Consider the following 22,714-nt stretch of genomic DNA (forward strand, 5'->3'; position numbering starts at 1 on the left):
GTCCCCAGTAGCTGGGATTACAGCGTCCGCCACGATGCTCAGATAATTTTTTGTGTTTTTAGTAGAGACGGGGTTTTCAACACGTTGGCCAGGCTGGTCTCGAACTCCTGGCCTCAGGTGATCCGTCCGCCTTGGCCTCCCAAAGTGCTGGAGATTACAGGCGTGAGCCACCGCGCCCTGCCCTCCTTAAGTTTCTTTGCGGGAGAGACACTTTGAGACTATCCAAAAAGTTTGCGGGAAAAAATACAGGAAGCCCAGTTGAATCTGAATTCCAGATAAGCCATAAATAAAGTATAAATATGACCTCCCCAAGTGTTTATCTAAAATTCTAATTTGATTGGGCATCTTGTGTTTTTATTTGCTAGATCTGGCAACCCTATATGTAAATATCTTGCTCCTCATCCAACTTTCACCCAGTTGTTTTGACATCTATTGCTGCTTCTGAATCAGGGTTGCACATGCAACCCTGACGTCTCTCTCTCTGAATATCTTTTATTATTTTACCTTTTTTGTTGTTTTGAGACATGGTCTCACTCTCGTCGCCCAGGCTGGAGTGCAATGGCTCGCCTTCAGCTCACTGCAGCCTCAACCTCCTGGACTCAGGTGATTCTTCCACCTCAGCCTCCCCAGTAGCTGGCACTGTAGTCACGCGCCACCATGTACTGATTTTGCAAAATGGTGATTTTTTCTAACTCCATCATTCCTTTTACTTCTATTCGTTGGCATTCTATCAGCTTGTCTTTTCATCCACCCTTTACAGTGCTTGGCACACAATAGGCGCTCATATAATTGTTCAACGAATGAATGAATGAACTTTTCTCTTGTTTTGTCCGGGCTTCGGTGACACTAGCAGCGTCAGGCAGGAGCTTGACTTCCTCAGCCAATCATGGCACGTTGCCAAGGCTTCAGAGCCTTACAGGACCTCGCTCCAGGCTCTTCTTGCTCCAATCAAAAGCAGGGCTCTTTCGGACTTCGCTTACGTTTAATAAAGAAAACCGGTTGGCCCCTTCGGCTCCAGCTGGCTCAACAGACAGCCAGTGGTGTGCGGCAGGGACCAATGGGTGGCGGAGGGAGGCGGGGCCTGCCACGAGGCCGCAGTATAACCGCGTGGCCAGCGCGCGCGCTTCCCTCCCGGCGCGGTCACCGGCGCGGGCTATGGCTGCGACTTCTCTCATGTCGGCTTTGGCTGCCCGGCTGCTGCAGCCCACGCACAGCTGCTCCCTTCGCCTTCGCTCCTTCCACCTCGCGGCAGTTCGGTAAGAGGGTCACGGAGCTCCGTCAGCGCGGAAAGCTGAGGGGAACGGAGGGCGAGGGGCACGCCGGGCCCCGAGGGACACCGAGGGAAGTCCTTCCCGAACATCTCCGCCCTGGCGGTGGTGGCCGCTGAGGGGTGTGGCGGGGCGACGTGGCACGAGCGCCGCCGCAGCCCTCGACTGGGGCGCCTCCTCGGCGCGGAGGGCTGGTACCCGAAGCCTGCCTTTCGGAGGGAGCCGCTCTCCTGCGACTCGGGGCGTCGCTGGGGCCCCTGGCCAGTCGGCGGGCGGGACGGGGGTGGCATGCGGAGCGCGAAGGCGCCAGTTTACGCGGGGCCTTCCGACAGCGCCGGCCGCCCCTGGCTGGGATGCTGAGAGTCGTCTGGGGGAGAGCAGGCGAGGGTTCCAAAAGAGCAGCCCTGGGCGAGCTGTCCCTTGCGGGGACCCTAGCGGCGGAGGGCGCTGCTGCAGCTGATGAAATCGCGGAGCTGACTTGCTCGGGGTCTCCGCGCCGCCCTCCTCCCTCCGCTGGTGGGAGTGGCCCGCGCTGCATCCGCTCCGCCTGGAACATGAACGGACTCTGAGCACACTAGCTTTGGCTGCAGCCCACCTGAGCCGGTCTGTGCCGGGCTGCTTACATAGAGGTGGCAAACATCCGGGAGGCTCCCAGGGCCTTAGGGAAAGGGGGAATGGAGAGTGACAAGTACCCACGTTTCAGTGGTACTTGCAGAATTTCAGTTTTACAAGATGAAGAGTTCTGGAGATGGATGGTGGTGATGGTTGCACGACGTATGAACGTATTTAATGCCACTGAACTGCACTTAAAAATGATTAAGATGGGCCGGGCGTGGTGACACGCGCCGAGGCTGAGGCACGAGAATCGCTTGAGCCCGGGAGTTCGAGGCTGCAGTGAGCCGTGATTGCACCACTGCACTCTAGTCTAGGCGACAGAGCGAGACCCTGTCTCAAAAAAAAAAAAAAGTTGATAAGGTTTATGTTATGTGAATTTTACCACAATAACATAATTGGGAAAAATATACCGGGGAGGAGGAAAGGAAAAGCTCTGTTTGCATTTTTGGATTTCCTTGGGAAGGTGATTTGGTCGGTCATTAGAGCGCTGGCCTTGTTGGCATTGTTAGAGCCCTGCACCTTACAACATCAGCCCCTTCTTTTTTTCATCTAACGTTCACTGTGTACCAGACACTATGCCAAGCTGTGCGAATTCGGAGATGAGAAAAACTGTTCTTAATGGAGCTCATATTCCTGACAAGGGGCAGAACACGCGTGTAATTTCCAGTCAGTACAGAAATGCTGTTAGAAATATTTCAAAGGCGCTGCTTGTTGGAGCAATGAGTTCTTGAAGGAAGACGTGGGAGGGGACTTTCAGGGTTTTCCCTGGTCTGACTCTTGACCTCCCCCATGTTTCATTACTGTGTGTTTTCTCCCCGTCTCCCTCTTCCTGAGTGCTGGCCTCGTGTGACTGTGGACCAGACCTTTCCTAGGCTTCCATGGTCCAAAAGAGATTTATAAAGATGCTCTCATTCGTTACCTACAGAACTGGGCTAGTTTGCCTGCACTCTCGAATAACAAATGCTCTTTTCACTACCTTTCTGAAAGAACAAGTAAGCTTCATCCACATCTCTGAAAGCAATCCATATTATCTGTACTGCACATTTGCTATTTACAGTTCCTATATATTGCTTTCTTACTGCTGATTTTTAAAAATACTGCTTATTTTTAAAAAGTTGTATCTTTTTAAAAATATGTCTGCATTCTTTTTTTTTTTCTTCGTTGGATGGTATGAGAGTTTCAGGAACATAAACCTATGGTTGGAGAAATAGTAGCCTAGGATACAGTGGGGTTAGGAAGTCAGTGGACTTTAGAGGCAGAAGTTTGCCTTTGAATCTTGTTTCTACTATCCTCAGTTTCATCTTCTGTATAACAGTGTTATTATAATAATCCCAAGGTAACAGAGTAATATATGTTAAAGTCTAAGCAAAACACCTAGTGTTTAATAGATGTTTGTTCCATTCTCCGTTATGTCTTCCTTCACTCATTACTTTTCCCATTAATAATTGATAACTCTTCCCTAAATCACTTGATTATGAATTGTAAAATGCCCTGATGCTAATTTCTCATGGAAAATTACAGTACTGTAAGCTGTTGAATTAAAAGGAAAGTGAAGATTCTACTCACTTGGATTTTAGTTTTGAATTTTATTTTATTTTATTTTTTGAGACAGAGTCTCACTTTGTTGCCCAGGGTGGAGTGCAATGGTGCAATCTTGGCTCACTGCAACCTCTGCCTCCTGGGTTCAAGCTGTTCTCCTACCTCAGCCTCCCAAACAGCTGAGACTATAGGCGCACACTACCATGCCCTGCTAATTTTTGTATTTTTGGTAGAGACAGGGTTTCAGCATGTTGGCCAGGCTGGTCTCGACCTCCTGACCTCAAATGATCCACCCACGTTGGCCTCCCAAAATGCAGGGATTACAGGCGTGAGCCACAGTTTTGGATTTTATTTGAACAGTCCTCTTGACTTCTTCCTATTCTGTTGATTACTTATCTTAATGGGAATTTTTCTTTCCTTTTTTTTTTTTTTGGCAGGGGAATCTCTCCCTAGGTCAGGTTGGAGTGCAGTGGTGCAATCACGGCTTACTGCAGCCTTGACCTCCTGGGCTCAAGTGATCCTCCCACCTCAGCTTCCTGAGTAACTGGGACCACAGGAGCATACCACCATGCCTGGCTAATTTTTTTTTTTTTTAAACTTTTAGTAGAGATGGGGTCTCACCATGTTGCCCACGCTAGTCTTGAACTTGGCCTCCCAAAATGCTGGGATTACAAGGCCTGTGCCACCATGCCCAGCCCTGGGAATTTTTTCTAAACACATCTGTGGACGCATTTAATTCTGGGGTAAATGTTAGCTAATATAGTTACAATTTTGGATTCCCCGTGGGACTTAGCTGACTCTCCATTTCCCTGTTTATTTTGGGGCAGCAGTTAATCTCCCCCTTGGCAAAAGAGATGATGCTAAATTAGTTAATGACTCACTCCTAAGGCTGTATTTCACATTTTGCAGAGTTGTGGGAAGCAGAGGAGGGCTGACAGTTATACTATGAAAGATAGTCATTGCATGTGACTTTGTTTTTGGTTCTTGTTACTCTTTGACTGTTTTTCTTTCTTTCTTTCTTTTTTAAGCAAATTGGCATAACATCCAGAACCTGCTTTTGGAAGCAAAGTTTGGGCCTTGGAACACTGGCTTTTCCCAGAATCCTGTGTCCTTAACTTTAGTATATGATTTTATCTGAATGTGCTAATACCATTTTCTCTAAGTTTACTGCTTTCAAAAGAAACTTTTTATGAGGTGCAAGCTGTCATTCTCACTGAGTATATATACATATAGTGTATATACTTATATATATCTCCTTATGAGTATGTGTAAGTATATCTATTTTAAGGATACGTGTGTGTGTGTGTATATATATATACATATATATATATAAAACCAAGAGAAAAGAGTAAGAAATTAGTTTTATTGAACATATATGCCTGGCACGTTATATATGTTTGTTATTTCATTCAATATAAATGACTGTTCTAAGCCCTTTTAAAGTAGTCTTTCGCTCTGTAGTGTTCCAGGATTAGGAATGTATTTTTGGCCTGCGGTGGGCATTCAGGTACTAATATAAATCAGGAATGAGGAATGTTGCCAGGTGTATTTGTATCAGCAAAACCCCCCTATTTTTTTTTGAGATGGAGTCTCACTCTGTTGCCCAGGCTGGAGTGCAGTGGCAAGATCTCCGCTCACAGCAATCTCTGCTCACTGCAACCTCTGCCTCCCGGATTCAATCCATTCTCCTGCCTCAGCCTCCCAAGTAGCTGGGACTACAGGTGTGTGCCACCATGCCCAGCTAATTTTTTGTATTTTTAATAGAGATGGGGTTTCACCATGTGAGCCAGGATGGTCTCAATCTCCTGACCTCATGATCTGCCTACCTTGGCTTCCCGAAGTGTTGGAATTACAGACATGAGCCACCACGCCCGGCCTGCAAAACCCTTTTAATGAAGTCCTCTTCGATTCTAATTCTGAAATGGAATTGTGAATATTAATATGTTTTCAATTTCTTCATATACCATGGGTATAATTAAATGCTATTATATGTTGTACCATGCTAGTATTATGTAAAATCTAGGTAAAAGTATTTGATTTGCTATAAGATTGTAACTTTTTTCTTTTTTTGAGATGGAGTCTTGCTCTGTTACACAGGCTGGAGTGCAGTGGCGTGATCTTGGCTCACTGCAACCTATGCCTCCTGGGTTCAAGATATTCTCCTACCTCAGCTCCCGAGTAGCTGAGATTACAATTACAGGGTCCTGCCACCATACCTGGCAAATTTTTGTATTTTTAGTAGAGGCGGGGTTTCGCCATGTTGGCCAGGCTGGTCTCAAGCCCCTGACCTCAAGTGATCTGCCCACCTTGGCCTCCCAAAATGCTAGGATTACAGGCATGAGCCACTGTGCCCGGCCAGATTATAGTGACTTAATACTTCACAAGATGCAGTACAGATTAAGATAAAGTTTATATATAAGATTATTGCATTATATCTAAGATGTTGAGATTTGGTTTAAAGTTGGTATTTAATCATAATGCAATAAAAAACACTTATTGAAGGCCTAAAGATTGTGAAAGCTTTAAAATCCCATTTAAATTAGCAGTTACTGGCCGGGTGCAGTGGTGGGTGCCTGTATTCTCAGCTATGGAGGCAAAAGCTAGAGAATTGCATGAACCTGGGAGGCTGCAGTGAGCTGAGATTGCTCCAGCCTGGGCAACAGAGCAAGACTCTGTCTCAAAATAAATAAATAAATAAATTAGCAGTTATCTTGATAATTAATTTTATCTGACCCTACAGGATATTCAGTACCTTGATGTTAGGTTTTAGAATATAAGAGGAGATTGCTTCATTGGTCTTGAGGTTAGAGCAATCTTCATGACACCAAGGACAGAGATCTAAAGGGAAAGGCTTTTTTTAATGGGATCATTTTACTTAAGGAAGAGATGCTCATTTATTTTATTTTATTTTATTTGCTCTGTCGAGCAAGACTCCATCTCTAACATAACATAACATAACATAACATAACATAACATAACATAACATAACATAACGCCTAGAGTGCTGTGGGGTGATATCAGCTTACTATAACCTCTGCCTCCTGGGTTCAAGCGATTCTCCTGCCTCAGCCTCCTGAGTAGCTGGGATTATAGGCGCGCGCCACCATGCCTGGCTAATTTTTGTATTTTTAGCAGAGAGGGGGTTTTGCCATGTTGACCAGGCTGGTCTGGAACTCCTGACCTCAAGCAATCCACCCTCCTTGGCCTCCTAAAGTGCTGGGATTACAGGCGTGAGCCACCGTGCTGGGCCAGATACTCATCTTTAAGTAATGGGCACTTTATCGTAAGAACGTGTGTGAAAATAGGAAAACTGGGACTCTTCCACATTTGCGCTTCATGGAACCCAGGAAGAGCTGCATAAGCAGTTCTCTTTGGGAAGAGACAGCCTTTCGGGCAGCTGAACATGGTTTTGGGAACTGGAGGTTCTTCTAGATCCGATTTTTCTCCTTGCTCCTCACCTCAGCAACAGTTTTCTGATTTCTTGCCCTGTTGTCTCCCATTGGTGTGACTATTATTCTGTCTCTTCTTTCTGTCTTTGTTCTGTGGTTCCAGTTTGAACTGCCTCAGGGATGAGCTCTTACTGGTTCAGTTAACTCTCACTGCTCTGTTGAGCTAAGCTTTTGCACCAACTGGACCACTGGCCAGCCTAGAGATTGTTGCCCTTGGCATCAGATACTCACTCCTGGTCTGTCAGCTTTGGATGATGTGGTGGGGCCCTGGGAAGAGCACATTGCCAACTGTGAGAAGGAGCTTCCTCCAGTCCCCTGCCCTGCCTCTATTCTTACCAGGAAAGTCTTCCCCAGAAGGGACTGTGGGGAGTGGTAGTCATTTTGATGTTTGACCTGTCCAGTATATTGTTGGTTTGTTTATTTATTTATTTATTTTTGAGACGGAGTCTAGCTCTGTCGCCCAGGCTGGAGTGCAGTGGCACAATCTCAGCTCACCACAACCTCTGCCTCCTGGTTTCAAGTGATTCTCCTGCCTCAGCCTCCTGAGTAGCTGGGATTACAGGAGCCCACCACCATGCCCAGCTAATTTTTGTATTTTTAGTAGAGACAGGGTTTCACTGTGTTGGCCAAGCTGGTCTGGAACTCCTTACCTCATGATCTGCCCTCCTTGGCCTCCCAAAGTGCTGGGATTACAAACGTGAGCCATCGTGCCCAGCCTATATTGTTTGTTTATTCAACTACAGAATATAATTTATCGATTTAAACCACCATAAAAATGAAGTCAGTTGACTGGGAAATGATTTGAAATACATGCCTGGCTGCTAACAACAGGGACAAAACATGAACTACAAATGGCATATAAGCAGATAAGAAAAACTATTTAACCTCATGGTGAGGGGTCAAACAATTGCAAATTAAAACTGTAAAAAACTTAGTAATGATCAGGGCGCAGGATGATGTAGCAGTTAAGAGCCCAGACTGATGTGAGACTCAGCTTGACCAAGCACTAGCTCTCAGTCACTTAAACTCTCTGAGCTTCAAATTAATGATAATAATGATTTCTATCAACTTTATCCCCCTCCATATGTAGCTGGATATATTCATTCATTTATTTATTTATTTAGCAGAGACACGGTTTTGCCATATTGCCCAGGCCCGTCTCAAACTCCTGGGCTCAAGCCATCCTCCTGCCCCGGCCTCCCGAAGTGCTGGGATTACAGGCATAAGCCACTACACCTGGCAGAGTTTTAGTTTTTATAAAAATTCAAGTTATTTGGTTTTGTGACTCTGTTGCCTTCTGCAGAAATGAAGCTGTTGTCATTTCTGGAAGGAAACTGGCCCAGCAGATCAAGCAGGAAGTGCGGCAGGAGGTAGAAGAGTGGGTGGCCTCAGGCAACAAACGGCCACACCTGAGCGTGATCCTGGTTGGCGAGAATCCTGCAAGTCACTCCTACGTCCTCAACAAAACCAGGGCAGCTGCAGATGTGGGTATGTGTTCTTCTGAGACCTCGACTGCTGTTCAGTTGAGGTTTATATGAGGCAAAGTCCATTCTAATTTATGATTTCTTTTTTCTAATTAGGAAACCCAAGCAGAGGAGGCTAATGTGATTGAACTGTATCCCAAAACTTTGTCATAGGAAATCAGACTATATCTTTCAGGGGTTATAGACTAGGACAGGAGATACTGGTTGGTATTCTCTGTGGCTTCTGGAAAGAATATAAGCTACGTTCTGTTCTTAGTCTTTACATTTGATAGGTGACCCTGAATACATTTTACATTTGCTTTCCTTCAGCAATAATGGGTCTCCAGTGGAGGTGTTTGGGTGTTTGAGTGTTTGCAGCTTAAAGCCTTAGAGGCTTAGGGGGCATGATTGAGCAATGCAGTATTAGGAGACCTCAGTGATGAGGTCAGGAACACAGTCATAGATTTGAAGGAAATGACTCTGACTTCTGGGAAATAGCTTTCAAGTTCTTCAGCGATTGGTTCTAAAGCCAAACATGCAGTTTAGAAGCAGTTCAGGTCTGGAAGATGGGGTTTGTGTTCTAGGCCTCATGGTACCACAGATTACTGTGTGTCTGTGGACAAGAGGTGGGTGGGCAGGCTCAGATATGCCTCTGCCTGCCTATCTGTGGGCCTGCGGTCTGAGCAGCAGGTGGCCTTTCCTTTGAAACCACTGGTATGGCTGGGTGGGGTTACTGGCCTGTGAGCCTGTGGTTTTCTCTGTTCTTTATCATTGAGGATTGAGGCCTCCTGCTCTTTTAATTGAAAGCCTTCAGAAACCTCTAGATAATGGCAAGCCATGGCATTTTTTTTTTTTTTCTTTTTTTTGAGACGGCGTTTCACTCTTGTTGCCCAGGCTGGAGTGCAACGGCGTGATCTCGGCTCTCCACAACCTCCGCCTCCTGGGTTCAAGTGATTCTCCTGCCTACTGAGCCTACCGAGTAGCTGGGATTACAGGCATGCGCCACCATGCCTGGCTAATTTTGTATTTTTAGTAGAGATGGGGTTTCTCCATGTTGGTCAGGCTGGTCACCCGACCTCAGGTGATCCACCTGCCTCAGCCTCCCAAAGTGCTGGGATTACAGGCGTGAGCCACTGCGCCTGGCCAAGCCATGGCATTTTAAGACATTGGGAGGTAGTGTGGTGCAGAAAAAAAGAACATGGATTTTGGAACCAGAAAGACTGGCTGTATTATTAGCTCGCTTATTTATTTATTTATTTATTTAGAGACGGAGTCTCGCTCTGTTGCGCAGGCTGGAATGCAGTGGTGCGATCTCAGCTCACTGCAACCCCCTGCCTCCCAGGTTCAAGTGATTCTCCTGCCTCAGCCTCCCGAGTAGCTGGGACTACAGGCCCGTGCCACCATGCCTGGCTAATTTTTTGTACTTTTAGTAGAGACGGGGTTTCACCATGTTAGCCAGGATGGTCTCCATCTCCTGACCTCGTGATCCGCTGGCCTTGGCCTCCCAAAGTGCTGGGATTACAGGCGTGAGCTACTGTGCCTGGCCTAGCTCGCTTATTTTTAAACCTCTCTGAGCCTCAGTCTGTCTGTAAAATAAGGTTAATGAAGATTGCATAGAATGAGGTATACAGGATGTGTTAAGCTAGTATTCTCTAGTGTATATATTTGTGAAGTTACTTTTTTAGGTTCCTTGAGCTACTTCAGCTTTTAGGGATGGGTGTGATGATACAAAACCCGTTTGGTAGCCAAGTATGGTAGGCAACATAGCGGTGCTCCTTAAATGCCTCAAAAATTTTTTTAACCTCAAAATTTCTTATAATAGGAATCAACAGTGAGACAATTGTGAAACCAGCTTCAATTTCAGAGGAAGAATTGTTGAATTTAATCAATAAACTGAATAATGATGATAATGTAGATGGCCTCCTTGTTCAGCTGCCTCTTCCAGGTGAGTTTTGGACTCCATTTAACATGATTGCGGCTGCTTCTGCTCCTTTCCCTCTCCCTCCCTCTCTCTCTCCCTCCCCATCCCCCTCCTCCTCCCTCTCCTTTCCTTGTCTCACTCTGTCACCCAGGCTGGAGTGCAATGGTGCAATGGTACAATCAGCTTATTGCATGCTCAAGCTCCTGGGTTCAAGGGATCCTCCTGCCTCAGCCTCCCAAATAGCTAGGACTATAGGCATGTCCACCATGCCCAGCTAATTTTTATATTTTTCCTAGAAATGGAAGTCTGTCTGTGTTGCCTGGGCTGGTCTTGGACTCCGTGCTTCCCAAAGTGCTGGGATTACAGGCGTGAACTACCATGCCCTACCTAAAATGATTTCTGAGGGGTAAAAAGGCCTTGTTACTTTATACACCTGGCTCTTCATGTGGATTTGGCTTAAAGGCAAAGTAAACTCAAAAGAGTGAATATTTTATTAGAAATAGGACAGACCAACTCAGAATACCAATTACCCCTTGATTTAGTATTGTGGTCTTGATACAAAGGACAGTGGAGTGAAGCAGCTGTGATAGACGATATTGGCTTTGCTATTGGTGTTTGGCTTTGCTTATGCGAGTTCCTTCCATGCAGATGAAGTACATCTCAGAGGCAAGCTGTAGAAGAACAGATTTCCTTGCGAAGCAGATAAGCTAGAGTCAGGCAGTGCTGACTATGCGGTGGTGATTTAAGGCAACTGTGCCGACTTCTTTTTCAGAGCATATTGATGAGAGAAGGATCTGCAATGCTGTTTCTCCAGACAAGGATGTTGATGGCTTTCATGTAATTAATGTAGGACGAATGTGTTTGGATCAGTATTCCATGTTACCAGCTACCCCATGGGGTGTGTGGGAAATAATTAAGCGAACTGGTAGGTATATCCCAGAATTGCATGTCTGTGTTAATATTATAAAAGTAGTACCTGCAAGTGGTAAAAACTCATACAGTCCCAAAGAGTGGAAACCCTACTGCATATCCTCTTGTCTTACTCCCCAAAGTTTACCTCTCTTAACAGTTTTTTTTTTTTTTTGAGACAGGGTCTTGCTCTGTCACCCAGGCTGGAGTGCAGTGGCGCGATCTTGGCTCACTGCAGCCTCTGACTCCTGAGTTCAAGCGATTCTCATGCCTCAGCCTCCTGAGTAGCTGGGATTACAGGCACGTGCCACCATGCCCAGCTAATTTTTTTATTTCTAGTAGAGACAGGTTTCACCATATTGGCCAAGCTGGTTTCGAACTAACCTCAAGTGATCCGCCCCCTCAGCCTCCCAAAGTGCTGGGATTATAGGCATGAGCCATCGTGCCTGCCCTTAACAGTTGCCTATGACAGTTTTTGCTTTTTAATCCAGAAGTCTCAGTGAAGGAAATTTTCTATTTTTCTTTTTCTTTTCTGTCTTTTTTTTTTTTTGAGACGGAGTCTTGCTCTGTTGCCCAGGCTGGAGTGCAGTGGCGTGATCTCGGCTCACTGCAAGCTCCACCTCCTGAGTTCACGCCATTCTCCTGCCTCAGCCTCCTGAGTAGCTGGGACTACAGGCGCCCACCACCATGCCCGGCTAACTTTTTTTTTTTTTTTGTATTTTTAGTACAGATGGGGTTTCACCGTGTTAGCCAGGATGGTCTCGATCTCTTGACATTGTGATCCACCTGCCTTGGCCTCCCAAAGTGCTGGGATTACAGGTGTGAGCCACTGCGCCCGGCCTCTATTTTTCTTTTTAATTTTTTCTTTAAGAGTCAGAGGTTTCACCATGCTGCCCAGGCTGGTCTCAAACTCCTGGCCTCAAGCAATTCTACCTTAGCCTCCCTGGCCTCAAGCAATCCTCCCTCCTGCTAGGATTACAGGTGTGAGCCACCACTCCAGCCTTCAGTGAAGGAAATTTAAGATTTAATAGTGGTGACAGTGCACATTCCTGTAACATTTTGTAGCCTATAGTATGCTTTCTCCTGTTTTCTTTTAGCCCTTATTATGTGTAGCAAGTTACAGCTCCAGTTGACTGATGAGGCAGTAAGCTCAGTGACTTCACTACCAAAATTGGGTTCATGTTCTAGGCCATCTGACTTTGTTTTCCTTTGGACTGGCACTACTTTTAATGTAAATACATATATTTTTATAGGCATTCCAACCCTAGGGAAGAATGTGGTTGTGGCTGGAAGGTCAAAAAATGTTGGAATGCCCATTGCAATGTTACTGCACACAGATGGGGCACATGAACGTCCCGGAGGTAAGGAAATTGCTTTCAGGGAATACTGTCCTTTTTTCCCCATGTAAGAACTTTCAGAAGCCATCCTGTGCATGTTTGGAAGTATTACCTCTGTTATACTTTATATTTGTTGAAATTTTGTTAACAGACAATTCAGGGAGTAACCTTTGTAGAGAAGCTGCACCCAGTGTCACCTGAGTTTCTTTATTATTCATTTATCATGTAACTAGCTTCAGAAATAAATTTAAGTTTTGAGTATAAGCATGGTTGTAGGCAATTAGAAAATTTCAGCTATAGCTTTGATAGCTGGAGCCAAGGAGCAATTCTTATTCAAAGATACTGTGTCATTTAGTGGAAAAAAATCTTAAGCCTATTGCAAAGGATTGAATTGATATGACTGTAATGTGTCCTGTCAAGTTCTGTTAATTGGTTCTAAGGTAAAGCCTCGTCAATCAGTTATCACATAATTATTGTAATAATGACCTTACATGATGATATCAGAAATAAAGGCAAAACTATATACTTTCAACTATCAACATACTTAAAACAACCTTGAGTAATTTTAGTGATATTTTGCTTAGAAAAGGTAAAATTCTTGAAAGGCTTTAAAAATAGGATGAATAAATTTAATTATATGACTCAAAACAGTCGAGCTGGGACCAATGGGTTAAAGCTATATGAAATTAGGTATTAATTTTAAAAAAGTAAATGACAATTAGCTGTCCAGAAAATATGGCACAAGCCATTAAGTCAGTTTTTTTTTTTGTTTTTTGGAGACGGAGTCTTGCTCTGTTGCCCAGGCTGGAGTGCAGTGGCACAATCTTGGCTCAGTGCAAACTCCACCTCCCAGGTTCAAGTGATTCTCGTGCCTCAGCCTCCCAAGTAGCTGGGATTACAGGCATGCGCCACCACGCCTAGCTAATTTTTGTATTTTTAGTAGAGACGGAGTTTCACTGTGTTGGCCAGGTTGGCCTTGAACTCCTGACCTGGTGATCTGCCCACCTCGGCCTCCCAAAGTGCTGGGATTACAGGCGTGAGCCACTGCACCTGGCTGTAAGTCAATTATTTTTCAGAGATGTTGAGTTTCTACAATGACTTGACTAGTTGAGACCTAATCCAATCCCAGCTTTGTGTCAGAAATCAAGACATCTATTTTTTTCTTTCTAGGTGATGCCACTGTTACAATATCTCATCGATATACTCCCAAAGAGCAGTTGAAGAAACATACAATTCTTGCAGATATTGTAATATCTGCTGCAGGTAAGAACACAAGGGGGATGGAGGGAAGGACTTCACCTCAGAAGAGGAGGTTGTACCCCTCATCTTAGAATTCGCCTGCCTAGCTGCCATTCATCATTGCCCTCGTAATGATTCTTTGAGCTGCCTACAAAGATGAGGATAGAGTTGTGATTGGAGTACCGGTTTCTGGCAGTCCATTATAGTCTGGATGGGTGAATGTTATTCCTAAAGCTTCAAAATATTTATATTAATATTTACTGTATAAAGTTTAAATGGTTCCTTTTGTTTCCTGTCAGGAGCCAAAATAAATAAATAATAAAAGTAAATGGTTCCTTAGTTAATATTTTTAACAGGTTTTAATAAAACATGTTGATTAGTTCTTCAGGGTCTCTTGAAATTGAAATTAGACAAGAATCTGACAGGTAGACTGTTTTCAGTACTAAGTTGATCTTTCTCCATTTCCAGGTATTCCAAATCTGATCACAGCAGATATGATTAAGGAAGGAGCAGCAGTCATTGATGTGGGAATAAATAGAGTTCACGATCCTGTAACTGCCAAACCCAAGTTGGTTGGAGATGTGGATTTTGAAGGTAAGTGGTAAAATTTTATTTTTAAAAATGAAATCAATAAATACTACCTTTCATAGACATTTAGGATAGATTATTTACTTTTTTTTTTTTTTTGAGATGGGAGTCTCACTCTGTTGTCCAGGCTGGAGTGCAGTGGCATGATCTCGGCTCACTGCAACCTCTGCCTCCCGGGTTCAAGTGATTCTTCTGCCTCAGCCTCCCGAGTAGCTGGGACTCCCAGAGGGTTGGGATTATAGGTGTGAGCCACTGCGCCCAGTCAGTATGCTTTTCCCTCCCTCTCTTATTCCCTTCTTTCTTTGCTTCCTTCCCTCCCTCCATCTCTCTCCCTTCCTTCCCTCCCCTCCCCTCCTCTCCCCCTCTTCCTTCCTTCCTTTCTCTCTCTCTCCTTTTTTTTTTTTTGAGACAGTCTCGTTCTGTCACCCAGGCTGGAGTGCAGTGGCACCATCTTGGCTCACTGCAGCCTCCACCTCACAGCTTCAAGTGATTCTTGTGCTTCAAGCCTCCCCAGTAGCCAGGACTACAGGCATGTGCCACCACGCCCAACTAATTTTTTGTGTTTTTAGTAGAGATGGGGTTTCACCATGTTGGCCAGGCTGGTCTGGAACTCCTGGCCTCAAGTGATCCACCCGCCTCGGCCTCCCAAAGTGCTGAGATTATAGGTATGAGCCACTGCACCTGGCCTTAGTAGGCTTTTCATAAGAATTAGAGAAACCTTTTTAAAATTATAGCTTTTCTAGAATGATTTTAGGTGTTTTATCATAGTGATGGAGAGCAGTTCATAATTCAAGCAATTTCTTGACTTTTAACAAGTTTGAAAATTTGATGAAGTGATTTTTCTAAACCATGGAGTTTCCCAAAAAGTGTTAGAGATTTCTCGTTTTCACACTGAGAGATCACAGGCCTAGAAAGTTAAAATGGTCCAGGAAAAAACCATACCCCTGAAATACTAGAATATATTAGTAGATTTCTCCTTTCAGTTCTGTTTTTTGTTTTTTTTTTTTAAGAGGCAGAGTCTCACTCTGTTGCCCAGGCAATGGCGTGATCTGTGCTCACTGCAACCTCCACCTCCCAGGTTCAAGTGATTCTTCTGCCTTAGCCACCCAAGTAGCTGGGATTATAGACATGAACCACCATGCCAGCTAATTTTTTGTATTTTCAGTAGAGATGAGTTTGGCTCTGTTGGCCAGGTTGGTCTTGAACTCCTGGCCTCAAGTGATTCACCTGCCTCAGCCTTTAACAGTGCTAGGATTACAGGTGTGAGCCACTGCACCTGGCCTCTCCTTTCAGTTCTTTTATCTGAGTTTTATGCTGATAATCCTTTTTTTTTCTTTTCTTTTTTTTTTTTTTTTTTTTTTTGAGACAGGGTCCTTCTCTGTTGCCCAGGCTGGAGTACAGTGGCACGATCTCAGCTTACTGCAACCTCTGCCTCCTGGGCTTGAGCAATTCTCCTGCCTCAGCCTCCTGAGTAGCTGGGACTATAGGCACATGTCACCTTGCTAGGGTAATTTTTGTACTTTTGGTAGAGATGGGGTTTCACCATGTTGCCCAGGCTGGTTTCAAACTCCTGGCCTCAAACAATCTCCCCCACCTCACATCCTGCCTCAGCCCCCCAGAGTGCCGGGATTACTGGCATGAACCACTGCACCCGGCCTATGCTGATAATCCTATTCCTAGCTTTCTGTTTTTATTAAAGCAGTCAAACCCATGCCTAGGTATGTAAGGACAGTCAAACCCATGCCTAGGTATGTAAGGATTTTCACTTTAACATTAGGTTAATTTTTTTTTTTAACTTCTCACTTTTAAAAAATTACTGTGCTTTCTGCTTTGGACAAATTATACTTAAATTAGGAAAATGCTGTAGGCAAGTATTGAGGTAATGCTTATTATGATTATACTTGCAACTCCCACACAGTTAACCTACTAGATGTTTCTTTAATAGATTTCTTTATAGGTTACTTAGATGTATAAATATTCCTTGAACAACTCTGTATGCGCATGTTATTTTACTAGTGTGTTCACAAAACCTTGAATGATGTAGATGTGATTTTTGAGTTTTATGCTTATGTATGTTACTTTTTCCTTGCATGCTTGTTTAATAATATATTAAAGTACACACATGTCCTTTGCCATAACTAAAGCAGCCTGCCTGTCTTGTTTCTATGTAGGAGTCAGACAAAAAGCCGGGTATATCACTCCAGTTCCTGGAGGTGTTGGCCCCATGACAGTGGCAATGCTAATGAAGAATACCATTATTGCTGCCAAAAAGGTGCTGAGGCTTGAAGAGCGAGAAGTGCTGAAGTCTAAAGAGCTTGGGGTAGCCACTAATTAACTATTGTGTCTTCTGTGTTACAAACAGCACTCCAGGCCAGCTCAAGAAGCAAAGCAGGCCAATAGAAATGCAATATTTTAAATTTATTCTACTGAAATGGTTTAAAATGATGCCTTGTATTTATTGAAAGCTTAAATGGGTGGGTGTTTCTGCACATACCTCTGCAGTACCTCACCAGGGAGCATTCCAGTATCATGCAGGGTCCTGTGATCTAGCCAGGCGCAGCCATTAACCTAGTGATTAATATGGGAGACATTACCATATGGAGGATGGATGCTTCACTTTGTCAAGCACCTCAGTTACACATTCGCCTTTTCTAGGACTGCATTTCCCAAGTGCTATTGCAATAACAGTTGATACTCATTTTAGGTACCAAACCTTTTGAATTCAACTGATCAAACCAAAGGAAAAGTGTTGCTAGAGAAAATTAGGGAAAAGGTGAAAAAGAAAAAATGGTAGTAATTGAGCAGAAAAAAAATTAATTTATATATGTATTGATTGGTAACCAGATTTATCTAAGTAGAACTGAATTGGCTAGGAAAAAAAACTACGTGTTAATCATTTTCCTAAGCTGTCTTTTTGAGGCTTAGTCAGTTATTGGGAAAATGTTTAGGATTATTCCTTGCTATTAGTACTCATTTTATGTATGTTACCCTTCAGTAAGTTCTCCCCATTTTAATTTTCTAGGATTGAAAGGATTCTTCTCTACATTATACATGTGTGTTGTCATATTTGGCTTTTGCTATATACTTTAACTTCATTGTTAAATTTTTGTATTGTATAGTTTCTTTGGTGTATCTTAAAACCAATTTTTGAAAAACAAACTTGGCTTGATAATCATTTGGGCAGCTTGGGTAAGTATGCAACTTACTTTTCCACCAAAGAACTGTCAGCAGCTGCCTGCTTTTCTGTGATGTATGTACCCTGTTGACTTTTCCAGAAATTTTTTAAGAGTTTGAGTTAATATTGAATTTAATCAGACTTTCTGATTTTAAAGGGTTTTCTTTCTTTTTTAATAAAACACATCTGTCTGGTGTGGTATGAATTTCTGAAATTCTGTCTTCCTATGACTCCTAGTTGTGACCTAACCAGAGTTTTTTTCTCATTTAATCAGTGTAGATATTCCTATATTCAGTAACACTTCTATAGCCTTAAATGGATAATTTTTTTTTCTTTTTTTTGTAGAGATGGGGTCTTGCTATGTTGCCTGGGCTGGTATTGAACTCCTGGCCTCAAGCAATCAATCCTCTTGCCTCAGCCTCCCAGAGGGCTGGGATTACAGGCCTGGGCCACCCACGCCCAAACAGGTTTAAAGAGCTTTGGAGAAACCAGCCTCGTCCTCCAGTCTTTTTGTTTGTTTGTTTTGAGACTGTCTCACTCTGTTGCCCAGGCTGGAGTGCAGTGGCATGATCTCGGGTCACTGCAACCTCTGCCTCTCGGGTTCAAACAATTCTTGTGCGTCAGCCTCCTGAGTAGCTGGGATTACAGGTGCATGCCACCATGCCTGGCTAATTTTTGTGTTTTTAGTAGAGATGGGGTTTCATCACGTTGGCCAGGCTGGTCTCAAACTCCTGACCTCAAGTGATCCACCTGCCTCGGCCTCCCAAAATGCTAGGATTACAGGCGTGAGCCACTGCACCCGGCCTGTCCTATAGTCTTATATCGCAACAGGTTGTGCCAAGCTAGGAGCTTAATCTGTAAAATACTTGAGGCAGGGATAGGTTTGTCTGTTTCGACTTTTGGCTTTCATGCGAGCAGAAGTAGCTCCTCCTCTAGGCAGCTTGAGGCAGAAAGAGAAAGAACAGTTGAGTTGGCTTTCCTCCGTCCTTGTTCTTCTGCCAGCTGGCGTTATTCTTTGGATAGTTCTCTGGAGTTTAAAGAAGTTTAGATAGTTTGCTGGAGATGTTTTTGTAAGTGACTTATAGCTTATGTCTATAAGCCATGCCTGCTTACCTAGATTATTAAACATGCAGCAAGATGACCAGACAGGATTAAATTTTATTGAATTACAGTTACAAGTGGAAAAAATGACTGACTTACTGCATGGCGAAGTATTATGTCAACCTGTTAAAAGCTATGGAAATTAAAATGTTCATGTATATACAAAATAAATGACATGTAAGGTAAAATTACAGTGATCAATTTACAACAAAGAAATTAACAGTAGTTTTCCAGCTTGTTTGATTAATCAAGCAGGTTTACTCTTGAATCCATAGCATTTCTACAATTCAATTTAGACAGAGTTCTATTCCAGATCAGCCAGGTTTTAAAACTGAAATGTGTTAAGGGTGGATTGTTAGCTTCCCTAGGATTGGTGCGGATGATACTTTTTTTAAAAATTGTTTATAAGACATGGGTTCCAGCTGTCTCCCTGGCTGGAGTGCAGTGGCATGATCATAGCTCACTGCAGCCTTGAACTCCTGGGCTTAAACGATCCTCCTGCGTCAGCCTCCGAAATGGCTGGGACTACAGGTGTGTGCCAGCATGCCTGGCTAATTTTTAAACATTTGTTTAGAGATGGGTCTCACTATGTTGCCCAGGCTGGTCTTGACCTCCTGACTTCTACTGGTCCCCCCAGCTCTGCCTCCCAAGTAGCGGGATTACAGGTGTGAGCCACTGTGTCTGGCAAGAATTTATACTTAAGCATAGGAGATGGTTCTGGATTAGCTAAGAAATTCTGCTCTCAGTAAGAGTAGAGGTTTAGAGCTTTACCTCTTGGCAGTATCCCTTGGAAGGGAGCTCTGAGATGATTAAATGTAATCAAACACTTATTGAGAGCTTTCTATGGACCAGGCACTACACTAGACTCTGGGAATTACAGAGGCAGTTACCTGTCCTATACTCAAGGTGTTAATGATCTAGTGTCATTTTTCTTTAAAAAAGAAAGCACCTGCATTTGTCATCTTGAGCAAATATAGTAACTCTAACCTCAAGGTTCAAGGGATTTACTCAAGGTTCAAATCATAGTTGTTTTGGAGAAAGTAAGTGTCAGATGCACTGTGGCTGTCAGGGTCATAGTAGGCATTAAATCAACATGGTTGGTGTTCATTAAATGTGGATTGAAGGTAAAATGACTGATCTTAAGTTTCATGAGGAATAGGTTTGCTTCATTGAAACTGGTTTTTATCTTCCCAAATAGTTTTCAGTCATTCCTTTAAAGTACTAGGTTGATTAATATTGCAAAGTTGTAATGTAAAATGTGACATTACCTCTGTCTAACCTGTATTGTTCACATGAATGGGAGTTTGGGAATAAACATTGAAAATTTGCAGGGAGGACCCACCCAAATGTATAATGAAATGTGATTCCAGGTATGAAAAACCAGTGATACTAATTTAAAGGATCATTTTGATTTAACGTGTGGTTTCAAATTTCACTTTAACAAGAACTATTTTATTTTAGAAACATTTATCCACTCAGATGCATTGGTTCTTTCATTAACAGAGTTTTGGAACTGGCTTTTCAATCTGGGAAAGCCCCAGTCACACTTCTGGAGCAAGGCCCATAATGCAGATGGTTCAAACTTTTTTTTTGTTGGGGGATGGAGTCTCACTCTGTTGCCCAGGCTGGAGTGCAGTGGTGCCATCTCGGCTCACTGCAACTTCTGCCTCCCAGGTTCAAGGGATTCTCCTGCTTCAGCCTCCCGAATAGCTGGGATTACAGGTGCATGCCACCACACCCGGCTAATTTTTTGTATTTTAGTAGAGACGGGGTTTCACCGTGTTGCCTAGGCTGGTCTCGAACTCCTGAGCTCAGGCAATTCACCTGCCTCGGCCTCCCAAAGTGCTAGGATTACAGGCGTGCGCCACTGTGTCCAGCTGGTTCAAACTTTTCCTATAACCCTTAGGAAATTGGATGTGACAGGGAGAAAAGATAGGACCTTTTCAGCATTTCTTAATATGCAGAATTGCCAAATATTCCCAAGATGGTCTAGTGACATAAAAGTATATTACGAGTTTGTTCGAGAACATCTATATTTAAATCTAACCTTTAAACAATTTTAAATTGATATTTGTTTTAAATATGAATTGACTATTGCCCCTTTATCTTAGCTATGGTTTGGGGAAACAAGCATTTTTTTTATTTCCAAAGAAATGTTAGAATTTCTATGCTGAACTGCATTTTAAAATAAAATATAGTATTTAGCTTTAGGTATTTTAAGTACTACAAAGGGAAGGGGAGAGCTTTGCATCTAAGCAGTACTTTTCATCAATAGATCTCCAGTTTTCTATAGGCAGACGGACTCCCTCTGTTTGATAAAGAAGGAAACAGGCACAGAGAAGTTAAGACCCTCCCAGTGAAGACTAAGCAAGGCTCTCCATCTCCTATCTGGGAGAAGCTGCTTCATCCTAGAGGGTGGTCTCGCTGTCAGTTTCTCTTCGGTATTTATCCATGTCTGTGAAGTCATAGTCTGACTCCATCTCTATCTTCACCTGTGGCACCATGAACACTGGGTTCCGTGAGTAGTTGAAAGCAGGTGAAGCTGGACAGGAGATTTTGAAGTGCAAGGTGATGCTGAACGAGAAGTAGGAAAGAAGGATTATGTAGTTCTTGGTGTTTTGAACCCAACCCCTAGAGCAGGGCTCTAATGCAAATACTTCCATCATCTTCACTTCTGAACTCTCAGCACATGCCAGAATGAGCAGTTTCCTATTGGCTTGGCCTTCAGCCATTGTCGTTGCACCTGGTCTCGCCCTGTACACCTATCTTCACATTGCTGCCAAGGTGAACTTTTGAAATCACAAATTTGTGATTCCTCATTGGGTTCAAAGAATCTAAGCTCCTTAGTGTGAGAAGACAGGAGTGTCTGTCTTCTCATAAACACAGTCTTCTGTGTTTGTAGTCCTGCCTGCTTAGTTTGCCCCATCCATTGCAGTGTTCTTTGCTCTTTGGGGGGGTGTGTGTGTGTTTTCAAATGGCACTTCGGGCCTGTGTCCACTGCCTGAAATGCCTTTTCTTTTCTCTGCTCCGCTCTATGTCTGGCAGATTCCAGTTTCTCTTTCCTAGATTCTCAAAACGAGGCTAGTCCCTCCCTGTGTGCTCCGATATTCTTGCACAGGGTGCTCTGTCTTTGTTTGCATGCCTTTCTTTCCACATCCCCAGGGATTAAGCATCGCACCTGGTAGATCATTGATGCTTAGTCTTTGTTAAACCAGATCATGTTGCAGAGCCTTTCACTGAAACAGAATCTTGCTATTTAGTGGTCTTTGCCTCCATCTGTTTTCATAAATTCAGTAAAACACCAATGAGGTTGGGAGATGCCATCTCCAGTTACCAAAGTTTCTTCATTTCTGACCCTGTCTTAGGGCCTTGTGTAATTTAACAGCGTTTTGGAAACCCCTAACCTGGTCCAAATTTTCTCTCTACTGCCTGAAATTGGGAGCAGTTAGTCAATTTCATGTAGATTATTTTATAAATGAAAATAAGACAGACTGATTTTCTCCTAATACCGGTGTATACTAATGTATAAAGACCAATGGCATCACATATATAGGAGCCTGACTGGGGAGGTGGGATGAGAAGGAAGGTGGAGATTAACTGGGACAGGTGACACTTTGGGCTAGAGCATCCTTGGGACTGCTGCTTAGGGAGGGTTGAACTAGGGAAAAGTGTGTCGTTTCACCCTGGCATTGGGATAGCAGCTTTGCCTTATAATTCAGAAGATCCCCTGCCCCGTTTCCCCAAAAATCTCTTGGATGAGTGCCCTCTGTGCCTGGAGATTGATCTTCTAGGCTTGGGATAGCCTGTGCTGTAATTAGTTTGATCCCTGTCCATTCTAGGGCACAAGGTAGGAGTGGGACTGCCCCTGGCATCTTCCCAAGTAACAATGAAGTAAAGCCTTTCTTGCCTCTAAATTCCTCTTTTCTGTGTTTGCGCCCACTATGTCATCATCAGGGAGTCTCACCTTTTTCACGGGTGGCTTCTCATGAAGAACAGAATCACATTGTTGGCATGGGGGCTCCTGGCAACTGGCCTTGAACCTATTCTTAACAGTTCCCATCTCCAGTTGATCTCTGATGTTAGCTTTGATGTTGATCTCTGATGTTGGCT

General features: G+C 43.7%; 2 protein-coding genes across 6 annotated transcripts in view; one reads left to right on the top strand and one right to left on the bottom strand.

Moving 5' to 3' along the window:
• The first annotated feature begins 1,082 nt into the window (after nt 1–1,082).
• Nucleotides 1,083–19,934, top strand: MTHFD2 (methylenetetrahydrofolate dehydrogenase (NADP+ dependent) 2, methenyltetrahydrofolate cyclohydrolase). Its single transcript, XM_003268686.4, has 8 exons — nt 1,083–1,256; nt 8,175–8,359; nt 10,157–10,279; nt 11,028–11,180; nt 12,418–12,525; nt 13,672–13,764; nt 14,209–14,334; nt 16,500–19,934. Exons 1-8 carry the CDS (start codon nt 1,156–1,158, stop codon nt 16,661–16,663), a joined length of 1,053 nt encoding a protein of 350 aa, XP_003268734.1. The 5' UTR covers nt 1,083–1,155; the 3' UTR covers nt 16,664–19,934.
• SLC4A5 (solute carrier family 4 member 5) overlaps nt 16,812–22,714 on the bottom strand; it is a 129,658-nt gene continuing 123,755 nt past the window's right edge. For 3 of the 5 annotated variants that reach the window (XM_030827705.1, XM_030827706.1, XM_030827704.1), the window contains one exon: nt 20,431–21,178. In XM_030827705.1, coding sequence (XP_030683565.1) covers nt 21,013–21,178 — 166 coding nt within the window. In that variant the 3' untranslated portion in view covers nt 20,431–21,012. Of the gene's footprint in view, nt 16,897–18,641; nt 21,179–22,714 lie in introns of those variants that run through there. The other 2 variants (XM_030827707.1, XM_012502680.2) reach the window with 2 other exon arrangements.

Source organism: Nomascus leucogenys, chromosome 14 (assembly GCF_006542625.1).
Source record: "Nomascus leucogenys isolate Asia chromosome 14, Asia_NLE_v1, whole genome shotgun sequence".
Taxonomy (NCBI): domain Eukaryota; kingdom Metazoa; phylum Chordata; class Mammalia; order Primates; family Hylobatidae; genus Nomascus; species Nomascus leucogenys.

What these genes read in the sequence shown, in the direction of transcription:
- MTHFD2 (XM_003268686.4), top strand. Translation starts at nt 1,156, where the DNA reads ATGGCTGCGACTTCTCTCATGTCGGCTTTGGCTGCCCGGCTGCTGCAG. An exon ending in GGAAATAATTAAGCGAACTG is followed by an intron (nt 11,181 to 12,417) that starts GTAGGTATATCC and finishes ATATTTTTATAG; the next exon opens with GCATTCCAACCCTAGGGAAG. An exon ending in GGCACATGAACGTCCCGGAG is followed by an intron (nt 12,526 to 13,671) that starts GTAAGGAAATTG and finishes TTTTCTTTCTAG; the next exon opens with GTGATGCCACTGTTACAATA.